At 51.4% G+C, this 15,539-nt stretch overlaps 1 protein-coding gene and 1 long non-coding RNA gene across 4 annotated transcripts in view; one reads left to right on the top strand and one right to left on the bottom strand.

Annotated features, from left to right (window-relative positions):
* LOC105500364 overlaps positions 1-12,097 on the top strand; it is a 34,710-nt gene extending 22,613 nt beyond the window's left edge. The window contains exon 3 of the long non-coding RNA XR_001000020.1: positions 11,626-12,097. This is a non-coding gene — a long non-coding RNA (uncharacterized LOC105500364). The remainder of the gene's footprint in view (positions 1-11,625) is intronic.
* The window catches only part of SUGP2 (SURP and G patch domain containing 2), a 52,075-nt gene continuing 47,008 nt past the window's right edge, over positions 10,473-15,539 (bottom strand). For 2 of the 3 annotated variants that reach the window (XM_011925845.1, XM_011925843.1), the window contains 3 exons: positions 14,111-14,247; positions 13,331-13,451; positions 10,473-10,733 (listed from right to left, as the gene is read on the bottom strand). In XM_011925845.1, coding sequence (XP_011781235.1) covers positions 13,331-13,451; positions 14,111-14,247 — 258 coding nt within the window. In that variant the 3' untranslated portion in view covers positions 10,473-10,733. Of the gene's footprint in view, positions 10,734-12,051; positions 13,452-14,110; positions 14,248-15,539 lie in introns of those variants that run through there. The other variant, XM_011925844.1, reaches the window with a different exon arrangement.

Here is a 15,539-nt window from a genome sequence, read left to right on the forward strand (position 1 = left end):
CGGGTTCAAGTGATTCTCCTGCCTCAGCATCCCGAGTAGCTGGGATGACAGGCGCGCGCCACCATGCCTGGCTAATTTTTGTATTTTTAGTACAGATGGGGTTTCACCATGTTGGTCAGGCTAGTCTCAAACTCCTGACCTCGTGATCCACCCACCTTGGCCTCCCAAAGTGCTGGGATTACAGGCGTGAACAACCGCGCCCAGCCTGGATGCTTCCCTTATAGCACAGAGAGGGGAGAGATGTAGCATTTTATGAACCTTTGAAGAATGGAGGAGGGGGTGTAGGTGTTCGGTTTTGAGGGATGCATATGAGTTTGCCAACTTGAAGGTGGGGGCTGACCATGAGCTGGACTTTACGGAATTTAATCAACATAATAAAATAGCTCTAATTTTCAAAATGAAAATGAAAATGAGCGTATCCTCCTTTGTCAGCATGAACTGCAGGAATGTTTATATGTGGACACTTCACAGGCCAGCCTGCACCAGGCCTAACTCATGCGGGCCAATTCTTTCCTGAAGCTGTTCACGTCTGCTGCAAAGACGGGACTGAAAACAGCATGTCAGCCTCTTCATTCATTAGGAGGGTGGAGAAATGGGAACATTTGAGCTGCTCAAACTCATCATCTGCGAGGATAAACAGAAAGTTGAAAGCCAGCCCTGACTGAGGACCTCCCACAAAGACTTGCCTTCTATGTTTTCCCTTTTTCTTCCTTTTTTTTTTTTTTTTTGAGATGGAGTCTGGGTCAGTTGCCCGGACTGGAGTACAGCGGCATGATCTTAGCTCACTGCAACCTCCGCCTCCCGGGTTCAAGTGATTCTCCTGCCTCAGCCTCCCAAGTAGCTAGGATTACAAGCTCGTGTCACCATTCCTGGCTAATTTTTGTACTTTTAGTAAAGATAGCCTTTAGCCATGTTGGCCAGGCTGGTCTCAAACTCCTGACCTCAAGTGATCCACCCAACTCGGCCTCCCAAAACGTTGGGATTACAGGCGTGACCCACCAAGCCCAGCCTCTTTGCTCTCTGAATCTGGATCTCAATTTCTGTAAATCCAGTGTGACCTTTGGCTGTTTACTGAGTGCAAGACGCTCCTGATGACCCATTTTACAGATGAGGAAATTGAGGCCTAGAGAAGGGGACAGAGCAGAGACTGGGATTAAGGGATGGAGGGTCCCAGGGGGCCTGATTATGATTATGATTATGATTATTATTATTATTTTTGAGACAGAGTCTTGCCCTTTTGCTCAGGCTAGAGTGCAGGGGTGCAATGTTGGCTCACTGCAATCTCTGCCTCCCGGGTTCAAGTGATTATCCTGCTTCAGCCTCCCAAGTAACTGGGATTACAGGCGTGCGCTAGCACGCCCAGTTAACTTTTGGGTAGAGACAGGGTTTCACCATGTTGGCCAGGCTGGTCTTGAACTCCTTACCTCAAATGATCTGCCTACCTCGGCCTCCCAAAGTGCTGGGATTACAGGCATGAGCCACTGAGCCTGACTGATGGTGAGTTTGAAGTGGAAGGTGTTTGAAGGGGTGAAAGTGCCCATCTGAAAGCAGCTGGCCAGGTGTGGTGGCTCATGCCTGTAATCTCAATCCCAGCAATTTGAGAGGCTGAGGCGGGCAGATCACCTGAGGTCAGGAGTTGGAGACCAGACTGACCAACATGGAGAAACCCCATCTCTACTAAAAACACAAAATTAGCCAGGCATGGTGGCGCGTGCCTGTAATCCCAGCTACTCAGGAGGCTGAGGCAGGAGAATCACTTGAACTCGTGATGTGGAGGTTGCTGTGAGCCGAGATCATGCAATTGCACTCCAGCCTGGGCAACAAGAGCAAAACTCTGTCTCAAAAGAAAAAAAAAAAAAGATGAAGAAAGCAGCTGAGACCAATATAGCTAAGGAGTGAAGATCTGGGTTCCCATCCTGGTTCTGCCCACTGGCAGGGGCTCTTCCTGGTCCTTCTGTGAACAGCATCTTGTCATGCTTAGGGTCTTTCCCCCTTCTTAGTGAAGGCCAACAAAACCCTGCCTATCAGTGCATTGTGGCCCTTTGGCCACTGTGATTGGTTCAGAGACAGGCATATGCCCCAGGCTGGGGTGATAATACACAATCTTGGTGTCTGTGCCACCCCTATCAGACAACAGAGCTCTTGTGATATTACTTAAATCAGTAAGGGTAGGCTCAGAGTTGCTGACCACCATCTTGCCTGCCTGGAAACAAAGGACAGCAAAGCCAAGAAATAGAGAGAGAAGCTACCCTGGTGGTTTTGGTTGAGTGCCTTGATCCAGCTGATCCTGAAGGTGCCATTTCCAATTCCATCCACCAATTAATTCCCTTTTTGGCTGTATGCAGCCCAAAGAGTTCCCAAGTATTCAGCCCTTAGTGCTGCAGAGACAGCACTGTAAACATGTCAGTTGCTTCATTCATTAGAAGAGCAGAGAAACTGGAAAACTGAGGCTGCCCTCCTTGCTGTCTATGAGGATAAACAGAAAGTCAAAGACCAGGCTGGCTGCCGTGGCTCCTCTCTATAATCTTAGCACTTTGGGAGGCTGAAATAAGCGGATCACTTGAGTCCAGCAGTTTATGACCAGCCTGGGCAACATGGCGAGACTCTGTCTTTACAAAAAAAAAATATATATATATATATTAGCCAGGCATGGTGGTGCATGCCTGCAGTCCCAGCTACTTGGGAGGCTGAAATGGGAGGATCACCTGAGCTCAGGGAGGTTGAAGCTGCAGTGCCACCGCACTCCAGCCTGGGTGACAGAGTGAGACTCTGTCTCCAAAAAAAAAAAAAATGCTAAAGGCCAGCCCTGGTTAAGAACTGCCCTTTCTGGAAATGGCTTGGATGCCCCTCCTGCCTGCCCCAGAGAGTTGTTAACCAACGCCTCTGGGCCTCAGTTTTCTCATCTGTAAAGGGAGCTGTGGTTGCCAAAGGTGAAAGGAGCGCAGGTGCCAAGTGTCCTTTGCCTGGTGCTATAAAATATCCATTGGTATCCAAGGATGCCCCCCAGGTGCCCACCCTGGACTCCTACTTACTTGGACTTGGATAAAAGAAGGTTTTATGGCCAGGCGCAGTGGCTCATGCCTGTAATCCCAACACTCTGGGAGGCAGAGGAGGTTGGATCATCTGAGGTCAGGAGTTCAAGACCAGCCTGAGCAACATGGTGAAAGCCCATCTCTACTAAAAATACAAAAATTAGCCAGGTGTGGTGGTGCATGCCTGTAGTCCTAGCTACTTAGGAGGCTGAGGCAAAATAATTGCTTGAAACTAGGAGGTAGGGGTTTCAGGGGGTTGCAGTGAGCCTAGATCGAGCTGCTATACTCCACCAGCCTGGGCAACAGAGTGAGACTCCGTCTCAAAAAAGAAGAAGAAGAAGGAAGAAGAAGGAGAAGGAGAAAGAGAAGGAGAAGAAAGGGGAAGGGGAAGGGGAAGAAGGTTTTCTGAGGGACACAGTTGTGCCCAGACATCTCTGCCTCTTGCAACAACCTGCCAAGAATGTGGAAAGCTGGAAAGGAAAGGGTGAACATCTCTGGACTGAAACAGGGAAACTGTCAAAGGCTCTAGGGTAGGCAGGGGGGATGTCCAAGCCATTTCCAGAAAGGGCAGGTTTGCTCTGGGTTCCTTGTAAGTGACCTCCCTGGGGCTCGGGGCTGAGATGGAGCCTACAACATTGTCTAAGGCCACATTTCAGACAACTACCTGAGAATGGCTGTTTTACCAAATAGCTGGCCAGCACACGGGGTCTATGTCTCTGTGTCTTTTGGCTAAGTTATGCATAACAACTCTCTTCAGCTGTCAGGGTTACCCCGGGGAATGTCAATTCCAGGCACTTCTGGTTCCAGTGGGCATTCAGGCAAAGGGTGCTCCAGCAGCCCAGGGTAGCCCTGATACCTTGCACAGGTGCCTGCCATTAAATGGGGCTGGAACCGAGGGATATAGATGGAACAGTTCAGAACCTGCTTTCATTCCTGCCCTTCCAGACTGCTCTTTTAAAAGGTGTGAATCAGGCCAGGCATGGTGATACATGCCTGTAGTCCCAGCTACTCAGGAGGCTAACGCTGGATGATCATTTGAGCCCAGGAGGTCAAGGCCGCAGAGAGCTATGATCATTCCACTGTACTCCAGCCTGGGCTACAGAGTGAGATGCTGTCTTAAATAATAATGATAATGATGATAAATTTTTTGTTTGTTTTTGAGACAGGGCCTTACTCTATCACTCAGGCTGGAGTGCAGTGGCGCCATCTCAACTCACTGCAACCTCCACTTCCCGGGTTCAAGTGATCCTCCCGCTTCAGCCTCCCGAGTAGCTGGAACTATGTGTGTGCACCACCATGCCTGGCTAATTTTTGTATTTTTAGTAGAAATGGAGTTTTGCCATGTTGCCCAGGCTGGTCTTAAACTCCTGACCTCAAGTGATCCATCTGCCTCGGCCTCCCAAAGTGCTGGGATTATAAGCATGAGCCACCACACAATGGCGAAAGCCCCTCTCTACCAAAAAATACAAAAATTAGCTGGGTGTGGTGGCGTGTGCCCATAGTCCCAGCTACTCAGGAGGCTGAGGTGGGAGGATCACGTGAATCCTGGAGGCGGAGGTTGCAGTAAGCCAAGGTGGCACCACTACACTCCAGCCTGGGCGACAGAGTAAGACCCTGTCTCAAAACAAAAACCAACAAATAAAAATGTGTGGTGAATGAATGAATGAATGAGTGAACAGACAGATGTAAGAAGCTGATCAGAGCCTCTGCCAGGGAGATGTCAGAGGGTTTTTCACAGCAGGCTTTGAACAATGGCCATGGGAGGAAGCCAGGCTTATTTCCCCATTTGACACAGGAAGAAACTGTCTTGGTTCAGATCTGATCCTTTTTTCTCCTAAGACCACAGCTGCCTCTGAAACAAAGGCCGACAATTGCTGCCAGCATGTTCTTTGCTGTTTTTACTTCCTCTAAACATTCTTCAGTGGATTTTCCTTTCAAACTGGTTGCAAGGAGGCGCATGGCTGGTGTTGGTGGGGGGGTGGCACCCCCGCCCGGACCCCACGTGGCCTACCACGTGGCCGGTTTGGAGCAGACCCATCTTTGTGCTGAAACACAGCCCAGCATTGCCATATATGGGGGACTTGTCTACATTGTACAAGATTTTTACAAAAACGATGCTACACTTTGCAACTGGATTTTTTTTTTTTTTTTTTGAGACAAGGTCTCTGTCACCCAGGCTAGAGTGCAGTGGTGTGATCACAGCTCACTGCAGCCTTGACCTCCCGGGCTCAAGTGATCCTTCCTCCTCAGCCTCCCAAGTAGCTGGGACTACAGGCGTGTGCCATCATGCCGGGCTAGTTTTTTTTGTTTTGTTTTGTTTTTAAATTTTAATAGAGATTAGGTCTTGTTATGTTGCCCAGGCTGGTCTTGAATTCCTGGCCTCGAGCAGACCTCTTTCCTCTCCCTCCTCAAGTGCTGGGATTACAGGTGTGAGCCACCGCACCCAGCCTGGAGCATCTTTATTCTAAGATGAGCATGCTAGGGTCCCTAAGGAGTGAAGTGAATTTTCCAAAGTCACTCGTTGTGACCGGGACCTTGGGGTCAAGGCCCTTCCATCATGTCACGGGGTCTAGGTAAGGACTCAGGAAACTTCATTTCATTTATTTATTTATTTAGAGACAGAGTTTTGCTCTTGTTGCCCAGGCTGGAGTACAGTGATGCGATCTCGGCTCACTGCAACGTCCGCCTCCTGGGTTCACGTGATTCTCCTGCTTCAGCCTACGGAGTAGCTGGGATTACAAGGCATGCACCACTGCACCCGGCTTATTTTTCGTAGAGACAGGGTTTCACCACGTTGGCCAGGCTGGTCTTGAACTCCTGACCTCAGGTGATCTGCCCGCCTCGGCCTCCCAAAGTGCTGTGATTACAGGCGTGAGCCACCGCGCCTGGCCTTTGTTTTAAGGAGGAGGAGTGAGTCAATGGGATGCCTCAAGGACTGGGTCCAGTGATGCAGAACAATGGAAACAGATCAGCCGACATCTGAGCTCACAGTGCGCTGGTGCTGCTCCTAAGCATCCTTCTGTAGATGCTACTGTTCTCCCCATTTGCAAATGAGGAAGCTGATGCTCCGAGAGGTGGATCACCCGCCCCAGGTCACACAGCACAGAGAGGACATGTTAGGACTGAGGATTCAAATTCTTAAGGTTTGCTTTGCTCCTGGAAAAAGCAAGTCATGAAGATGTGGAAGCTGAAATCTCGAGGCTAAGGCTCTTCTTTTCACACCTGGCCACGAGCTGCAGGAACTGGGAGATGGTGCTCCTGTGAGTCCAACCTGAGGAATTGCTGGAGAAAAATCCAGCCAAGAAAAGCTCAGCTCGTGAGGTCCCCCTCCTGGGGTGTGAAGGAAGTAGATAGTGCCAGTCATTACAGAGCTGCAATTCCTGAGTGTTAAAGTTCTCAGGGCCATGAGTATGGACTTCGTGGGGAAAAGAAGCAGTGTGTAGACCTATGCATGTGTATGTGTGTGCACACGTGTACATGTGTCTCTGTATCTATGTGCATGTGTGCACACATGCACACATGGCGTTGCACAGGGTGTGTCCATGTGTACGCAAGTGTGTATATATAGGGAGCTTCTAAGTCAGATGAAACCAGCTGGAAATCCAGATACTGATGTTTAGAATTCAAGCTCTGGAGTCAGACTGCACCAGGCCTCAGTTTTTCCATTGGGAAATGGGCTGACCCTCCCTGGATGAGAGCACTGGAGTCCAGAGAGGCCAGTGACGATCAGATTTATCTCAGTATATGGTCTGTGCTGTGGGCCTTGAGGTTGAAATTTTGTGAGCTCCTTTAATTCTCTTTTTTGTGTGTGCTGGGGGTTGGCGACAGGGTCGTGCTGTGTCGTCCAGGCTGGGGTGCAGTGGTGCATTCATAGCTCATTGCAGCCTCCAACTCCTTGACTCAAGCAATCCTCCAACCTCAGCCTCCCGAGTAGCTGGGACTACAGGTGGGACTATTATGCCCTGCTAATAAAAAATTTCTTTTTGTAGAGGTGGGGTCTCGCTATGTTGCCTAAGCTGCAGCCCCAGCATTCATCAATCATCCCCAGCTCCTACCTCTGCCCAGCCCTTAATCTCCCAAACATATGATGGGGATTAATCCCCCCCAAACCCTTGGGGGGGATTAATCCCCCCCAAACATATGGGGGTGGGGGGACTTCGTGACAACTTATCCCTCTTTCCCTGGTTAGCTCCTTTGTGGAATGTGGTCGAGTTTGGGGGCCACCCCACCCTCAGACTGGCCCGGGAGGGGTGGGCAGGGGGAGCTGAGAAGGGCTTGGGGATCCTCACAAGGGAAAACTGAGGCCCAAGTGGGTGGGATGTGAAAAGATCAGTCGGTAAGAAGACGAGTCCCTCTGAACCCTCTAAGAGAGGTCCTGGGTAACCGTATGTATTTAACCCTGCAAGCTGGTGGCTGCATTTCACTGGAGAAAATGGAGGCGTGGAGGGTCCCACCGCTTGACCACCTGGGGGAGGACTGACTGTGAGCAGAGGGTCAGTGACAGCATCCCTGTTGCTGGCACATCTCTGGCCGTCAAGACACCACCCTCCACCGTGGGTGGGCACTGGGGTAGTATGTGGACACAGGGGAGAGAGAGGCCTGGCCGGGCCCCTCAGGGAACATGGTGACCCCAAACTACCACAGGCTCCTGGACTGTTAAGGTGGGGACAGTGACAGGGTGTGGGTAACAGAGACAGAGTTGAGGGACCTGGAAGAGGTAGAGAGAGTCAGCAGTCAGGTCCATATCCCAAGGGGTCAGGGGTTGGGGGGTAAGGCTGGCAGTGGAGCCCAGCCTAAGGGCCAGTGCCTGCTGGAGACACCTGAAGGAACTGCAGCCCCCACTGTCCCCAAGAGGCAGGGAAACCAGGGAATTGGGGCATCAGCAGGGCCACCCCAAAGTTAGATGGCATATGAACTGTGTGGAGGCAGCAAGGTGAGGAGACCCCCAGGAGGACCCTTTGTTCTCATATGCTATTTCCTGGACTTTATCCACAAAGAAGCCTATTCTAGGATGTAGGGCCCAAAACCCAAATGGCTAGGGGTGGAGACCCTGTTAGCTAAATGACAAACCATCATATATACACATGTATATGTAAGTTTATTTCAGGTTTGTATTCTTAGATACAGGGTTGCCCAGGCTAGAGTACTGTGATGTAATCTCAACTCACTACAGCCTCCAGTCCTGGACTCAAGTATCCTCCCACCTTAGCCTCTCCAGTAGCTGGGATTACAAGCATGGGCTACCACACACAGCTTCAGATTTTTTTTTTTTCTTTTTTTTGAGACTAGGTGTCACTCTTGTTGCCCAGGCTGGAGTGCAGTGGCGTAATCTCAACTCACTACAGCCTCCAGTCCTGGACTCAAGTATCCTCCCACCTTAGCCTCTCCAGTAGCTGGGATTACAAGCATGGGCTACCACACACAGCTTCAGATTTTTTTTTTTTCTTTTTTTTGAGACTAGGTGTCACTCTTGTTGCCCAGGCTGGAGTGCAGTGGCGTGATCTCTGTTGAACAAAACCTCCGCCTCTGGGGTTCAAGCGGTTCTCCTGCCTCAGCCTCCCGAGTAGCTGGGATTACAGGTATGTGTCACCACGCCTGGCTAATTTTTGTATTTTTAGTATAGATGGGGTTTCTCCATGTTGGTCAGGCTGGTCTTAAACTCCCAACCTCAGGTGATCTGCCCGCCTCGGCCTCCCAAAGTGCTGGGATTACAGGCGTGAGCCACCGTGCCCAGCCTCAGAAATTTTTTAAGTGAAAAAAAGCAGGGAGCAGAATAGAACTTGAAGTATAATTTGCATTTTAAAGGTTCTATCTAAAACACGATTGTGCCTATGATCGTTTGCACGTGGAATATCCTCCGAAGGCAACCCAACACCTGCTCTTTTCCCAAGGGCCATGGAGACTGCTGAGACAGCCCGTGGGGAGAGGATGGCTGTCTGCGAGTGGCACCCTTGGTGTGTCCTGTCATTTGACTTATGGGAGGAGAAAGCCTCTGTGCTCCATTCTGCATACATCTGGGTTTGGTTTTTCATCTTTTACAAGGAAAAAGTCCTCGTGGTGCTGCTTGAACATGCATGCGTGCATGTCTGTACGTGGGCATACATGCACTGCAAAGGCTTGGATTGAAGCCACTCCTTGTTTTTGCTACTGGCGCCCTCTGCCTGTCTTGCCCCAGGGAAGCACCAGGGAGGAGAAAGGCCATGAGAGGAATCTTGTGGTTCCAGTTAGTCCTAAATTATTAGGTTGGTGGGAAAGTAAACTGCGGGTTTTGCCATTACTTTTGCACCAATCTAGTACAAGGCAGCGGGGGAGATTTTACCTTCCAAATGAGATCCTTCCCAGTCTGCAGAGGGGAAACTGAGGCCTGAGATCAAGTGACCTGCCTGGGGTCAACGCCAGGACAGGCATCCTGGGTTGACGGCCACCCCTTTTCCTGTCTCCTAACACCCTGACTGGCCTCAGGGCGGTATTAAGAGGAGCTAGGGGAAGAGGGGTTCCGCTATGGAAGAGAAATTCCTGGCAGTTGCTCACCCCCTGCAGGTGAGCCCCACATTTTCCCTGCAGGCTCTGGCCTTTCTCAGGGAGTGCCACTGAAGCTAGTGATTAGACATCGCTAAGATGAAGGCAGGGTGAGGGTGTTGGCTGGAAACAGCTTCCCCTGGGGCACAGCAGAAGTGAGGTTGGAGGTCTTGCCTCAGCTTCCTAAGGGCTTTGTCTCAAGGCTCCCGCTAAGCTGCCCACAGGGACCTTCCTACATCACCTGCCCTGGGCACAGCGCCTTCCCCCTCTGTGCAGTCTGGCTCCTCCCCTCCTCACCTTGGTCAGGCGGAGGCCCCTGCAGATCCCCTGGGTGCTGGCTTGGTCCCTGCTGTGCCCTCTACACGCCCCTCCTCACCTGGAGGGCCAAGGGGCTGTTGGCAGAGGAACCATGGGCAGGCTGGTAGCACCCAGGGACAGCAGGGAGTATGACGATGACAGAGAGGCAGCTCCTCAGTCAGAGGGAGGCCCAGGCAGGCCATGGTTTTACTCTGGTAGCTGGAACTGCCATCCCATCCAGCCCTGGGATGATGGGGCAAAGCCCTGTGGCCACAGGTGAGTCGTAGGCAGCAGGGGCATGGCTCCCACTTCCCTGATACCCCTCAAAGGCAGCTTCTGTATTCGGCGGTACCAATTATCCTCCCCAGCCTCCCAAGAAGGTAATCACCCTCCCTCTGGTGCTTGGTCACTTCCTGCTGTCTGGCATCTTCCAGGCTTTCCTGGTGACAGTGCCACAAGGTCCCTCGGGTGGGGTGAGCCAGTCAGGAGGGGCCCGAGGGAGGAGCACCACGCCGGCGGAGGGCATGTACTGGGAGGCAGCCGTCATCTGGTTCTACACTGCACTCCCATCTGCGTGCGCTGGTGACTGATCTGATTTTAAAAACACAGCCATGGAGACCCTGGCACACTGCATTTCCTCTACATTTATTGCAACGGCTAAATGATTAACAACATTCACAACTTCTTAGATCTTAAAAAACAGAAACAAAAGAAAACTTCCATTTTGTAACATCACGAATGTCTTCTAGGCTTTATCAAGGACCAAAAACACTACAATTCTCTAAGTGATTTCCAGTGATGGAAACAAGCCAGAGACAGTAAGCACCCAGAGTGGCGAGAGAGCACTTCCAGATGCCTGTTGTCCTCTCGGGGGTGACCCTGGAACTAGAACGACAGAAAAGACACTGTGACTTTGACACGGCTGTGCCACCACACGTCACGCGCGACATGAGGATCCTGCAGAGTGGCCTCTGCAGACAGCAAGGGCAGCCTCGATTAAGAGGGAGGGGCTGGGGGCACGGAGGGCCAGTGGCATCTCCTCTATCCCGGCCGGCCGGCAGCTGGCAGCACGCACCGTGCTCTGCTGGCTCCCGACACCTTCACTGCCCCAGCGCTGAATCCACAGGAGAGGCGTCCTCTGAGAGTGTAGGAACTTTCTAGGTTCAAGGAGGTGTGCCCTCTGACCCCTGCCAAGGACTCACAGAACCATCTCAGCTCAAACTTGGAGGAGCGGCAGGAGGTGGGGGGTGGTCAGTGGCCACACACCACAAATTCCTAAAGCATTTAACTTTTTAGTGAAATGAAGTGGAGAAAGTCAAGAATTAACATGCTAGGACAAAGCACATGGAATGGTCAGGGCGATGCTGGAGAGAGCGAGCTTGATCCATGCTGTAGGTGTGTGTGCCTCGCTCGGGCCAGCGGGCCGAGCCTCGCTCGGAGCTCCATCCATTCACCTGACCCACGGCCAACACGGAAGCTGTCAGAGGAGTCAGGAAAGGAGAAGGAGAAAGGAGAAGATGAACCCCCCGCACCTGTGGTTCCCCAAAACCAGCTCTACTCCAGGCCCCCACAGGCTGGTTCGTTCGAGGGTTGGGTAATAAACCCAAGCCCCATCCTCCATGCTGGCACCTCTACTGCCATAAAGATCTGCCAGTTGCCAAAGCTACAGAAGCCACTGGAAGCAAGCAGAGCCCCTGGGGGTGGTGGCACTGCAAGGTGACAGGGACCAGGCAGACAAGGACCTCGGACCACAGCCTAGGAAGTCTGTGGCTTAAAGCAAGCCAGGATTTCTTTACAGCCAATACAAGTGGCATTTCCCACTCAGTTCTGTGGCTGATGCCCTAGCCACTGCTGTGTCCCCTAATCCCAGGGTGTCAGGAGGATCCTAAGTTTTCCAGATTTTTGCCCATACTTAAAACTTTAATGCTCCTGCTTCACGAGGAAGAATGAGTGGAGAACTGAGTGGAGTTACACACAGCAGACTGCTGGGGAATCTGTAGAGTGGCAGCGATCACACGCCTGGAAATAGAGCAGCTGCAGAGCCCACCCCAGAGGGAGCCTGCCTTTCCTTAAAAAGGCTGTAATAAGACAGCACTTGACGATGTCACACGTGAGAAAAGTGCAGAGTGTCAGAGAGTTTACAACCCCCATCCTTTTGTAACTGTAGTTTGCTTACACTGTGGATTCTAAAGAGACATGTAAATCTGGGGCCGATTTCATCTGTTTAATGATTACTCCCCACCTGATAGAGCTATTCTGTACTGTTGCTAAAATTTCATTAAGTCTCTCAAGATGCACTGAAGAGATGAGACATCATGAATAACACATTCATCAACTCAAGTATGGCAACTGTTCAGAGAGCTTCAGGGCTTTGGTACCCGAGCGCAGACTTGGTAATTACCGACTTGTCTCCCCCGTATAAATTCTGGAGAACAACGAGAAAACACCATCTGTGATCGTTTCCACATCACGTTTGCTAACAGAGCACTTCTGGAGAGCAATGGCCAGTCCAACTGGAAAACCAGCCAGAGGAGCTGGTTCCTCAGCACTCACAGGCTGAGGTGCCTTTCGGGGGCAGCGCCACCTTCTGAAGGGGAACCAAGACAGATTTGGAGGGGACTTGCTGCTAAAAGCATGTGAACAGAGAGGAGAGGCAAAAGCACATTGAAAATGGTGCATGTTTTTTCTTTGAGAGAAAGAAAAGCCAGCGAAACCTCCGCCCCAGAGACTGCAGAGACGTTTGTTTTCATGTACACACCAAACCGTACTCGGGCACTGGCTCCAGGCCGATCCAGGGCAGGGATGATGTTTTAAGGGCAATTCCTGCTTCAAGGCTTATCTTTCTCATCAGTGGTTTTGATCTATTTAGGAAGAGAACGATTTTGTTCAAAACTGAGTTGGAAATTAGGTGAGAGGGACAACTAAAAAAAAAGAGTAGAAAGATGAGGATATTTACAGGCCCAAGGCCCTGCAGAAGGAAAAGGATTTGAAGACCCTCACAAAGGGACACAGCTAACTGCCATCCTCTGTGGTGGTGGCTGTCACAGTCGCCCTTCCACTTGCATGATGGCAAGGCCCTCTGGACTAGGAACAGTCCGTTTGCTGGTCATGTTATGGGGTAGGTGACCCTCATCTGTGAGAGAAAACTTGAGCAAGAGAAGAGACAGGCGTGGCCTATTTCCACGCGCACATTCACGGAGCCTGGCCTAGAGGCCTCGAGGGGCTCACAGCCAGGGCACCAGGCAGGCCACGTGCAGTTGCCCTTGGCCAACATGAGGTTTGCTCCTTCAGCAAACCTGGAAGGTAAGAATGGGGCATATCCGCATCCAGAGACCCTTTTGTTTACCTCACAGAATTTTGTGATTTTTTTGTGTGTGGCATTTTTGGGGGAACAGGGAATATCAACTTTGTTGGGGGAATTTCTCTGCATACCAGCACGCCGGTGAGGGCGGAGGGCCTTATGCACTGGCCTGTAAACATACCTATTTGTTGGCCCGCTTGTGTCTGTACATCTGCATCATCCTCTGCCGGAACACATCGAATGTGTCTTCTTTGTGCTCCTGCCCGTCAGCACCCAACCCTTCCCCTTCCGAGGGGGTTCCCCTAAGGAGTGAAAAAGAGAGTCAGTTGTGCACCTGAGCCCAGGGCCTGGCATGCCAGGAACTGGGCATGGGCACAAACACTCCACGAGATGCAGGTGTTTGGGACACACACTGAGACATCAAAGAGAGGGAAAATCAAGACACGACTCACAGTGGAAACAAGGAGTACTCACCCTCGAAGAAGAGCTGGCTTTTGAGGGGGTGCCCAGAGGGCCCTGGTTACCTCGGAATGCCTTACCCAGCAGGGACTAAACTCAGGATTAAATGAAATGCCTGCTGGATGTTACGATTGGGGTTTAATAAACTTTGGGCCTGTGTTCGGGACCCTGGCTGGCCCGGCTATGGGTTCCTGGGAATGGGAAAAGTGGTTCCAGGCCAAAACTACACAGAAATACCACTTAGCTTTATGATGATAACAAATGAGGACAAAATGACCAGGGCCAACAAGCTGGTTAAAAAATCTACACCAGGACAGAAAGGAGCCCTGTAAACACCTGCATATGTAAATGATCAGCTTCTCATCTGAAGACCCCTTTTGTTTAAAAAACAAAAATCAACTGCCAGCTGTAAGTCATCTTGGGCATGAGGGAGACAAGGTCAGGCTGCAGGTGGAAGGACTGAGGCCCCACCCACTCCCACCCCAGGCTGCCTGCTGCGTACACGCTGACTGGCTCCCGGATGCCCTTTCCGAGGGAGCCCAGGCCATGGCCCTCCTTCCAGCCCATCTTCTGCAGCATCTGGAAGCCCAGGTTCTTATCGGTCAGCTTCTGCTGGGCGAAGTCCAAGTCCTTGGGTTTCTGAGGAGAGAGAGGAGTCCAGGCATGTGGGCCACAGGGAGGTGCCTGGATCAAGGGTCTGCCCTAGGCAGTGCCTGGAGCCCCTCACCCCCAAATGCTCTCCTGACTCTACAGATGCTCAGGCTCAAGCTCCGGTCACTTTCCCAGTTCTCTGCAACATCCCTGGGTGGGATGGAACTTCTAAGTCAGAGGTTACTGGCCTGAGGTCAGTCCTGCCTCTCAGCCACCACTATAACCCTGGTGCCAATACTGTGAGGAAAACTGGGTAAGGGAATGGCCAGTCCCGGGGTCAAGGTGTCAGTAGGATGGCCCTCAGCGGAGCCCTGGATAAAGAAGGGTGGCCCTGTGACAACCACAGGGCGCAGCCCAGGAAGAGTGGGGGGCACCAGGGCATAGGTCTGGAGGTAGAATGGGGGCCAGACAGTGGTTGAGAACTGGCTGGCAGTACCCTCCCTGAAGCACCTCAACATACCCCTCCCTCAGTGCTTCATTCAATCCCTGACTGCCTTGTCTGTCTGTCCTAGGGACTGAGTTCTACTTGGACACTGGAGTCTGTGTGAGGTCTAGCTCAGAGCAGACCTCACTGAGAGCTAGTACAGCTGTGATGGGTCCTGTGGGTGGTGGGGAAGTGCAGCATTCTCTGAGCCACTAGATGGAGATCTGGGGACAGACAGGGCCCTGGGGCCTCTGGAGGAGGAGCCTACAGGGATCTAGCAGAAGGAATTTCTATTCACTCATGAATATTCATGACACACTGCTGTGTGAGAGCCTAGCTGGGCAGTCCAAGACCTTGCCATGTATTCCTTGGCTCTTCACAAACTTGTGTGGGTGGGCTGGGTGCAGTGGCTCATGCCTTTAATCTCAGCACTTTGGAAGGCCAAGGTGGGTGGATCACTTGAGGTCAGGAGTTTGAGACCAGCCTGGCCAACCTGGCAAAACCCTGTCTCTACTAAAATACAAAAATTAGCCAGGCGTGGTGGCGGGTATCTGTAATCCCAGCTATTTGGGAGGTAGAGGCATGAGAATCACTTGAACCTGGGAGGCGGAGGTTGCACTGAGCCGAGATCGCGCCACTGCATTCCAGCCTGGGCAACAGAATAAGACTCTGTCTAAAAAAAACAAAAAACAAAACTTGTCTGTGTTTTTTTTAAATATAGAGTCTCGCTATGTTGCCCAGGCTGGTCTCGAATTCCCGATTTTAAGTGATTCTCCCACCTCAGTCTCCCCATTAACTGGAACTACAGGTGTGAACCACTGCACCCAGCTTTTATTATTATTATTTCTTTCTTTTT

Source organism: Colobus angolensis, unplaced genomic scaffold (assembly GCF_000951035.1).
Source record: "Colobus angolensis palliatus isolate OR3802 unplaced genomic scaffold, Cang.pa_1.0 Scaffold66, whole genome shotgun sequence".
Lineage (NCBI taxonomy): Eukaryota > Metazoa > Chordata > Mammalia > Primates > Cercopithecidae > Colobus > Colobus angolensis.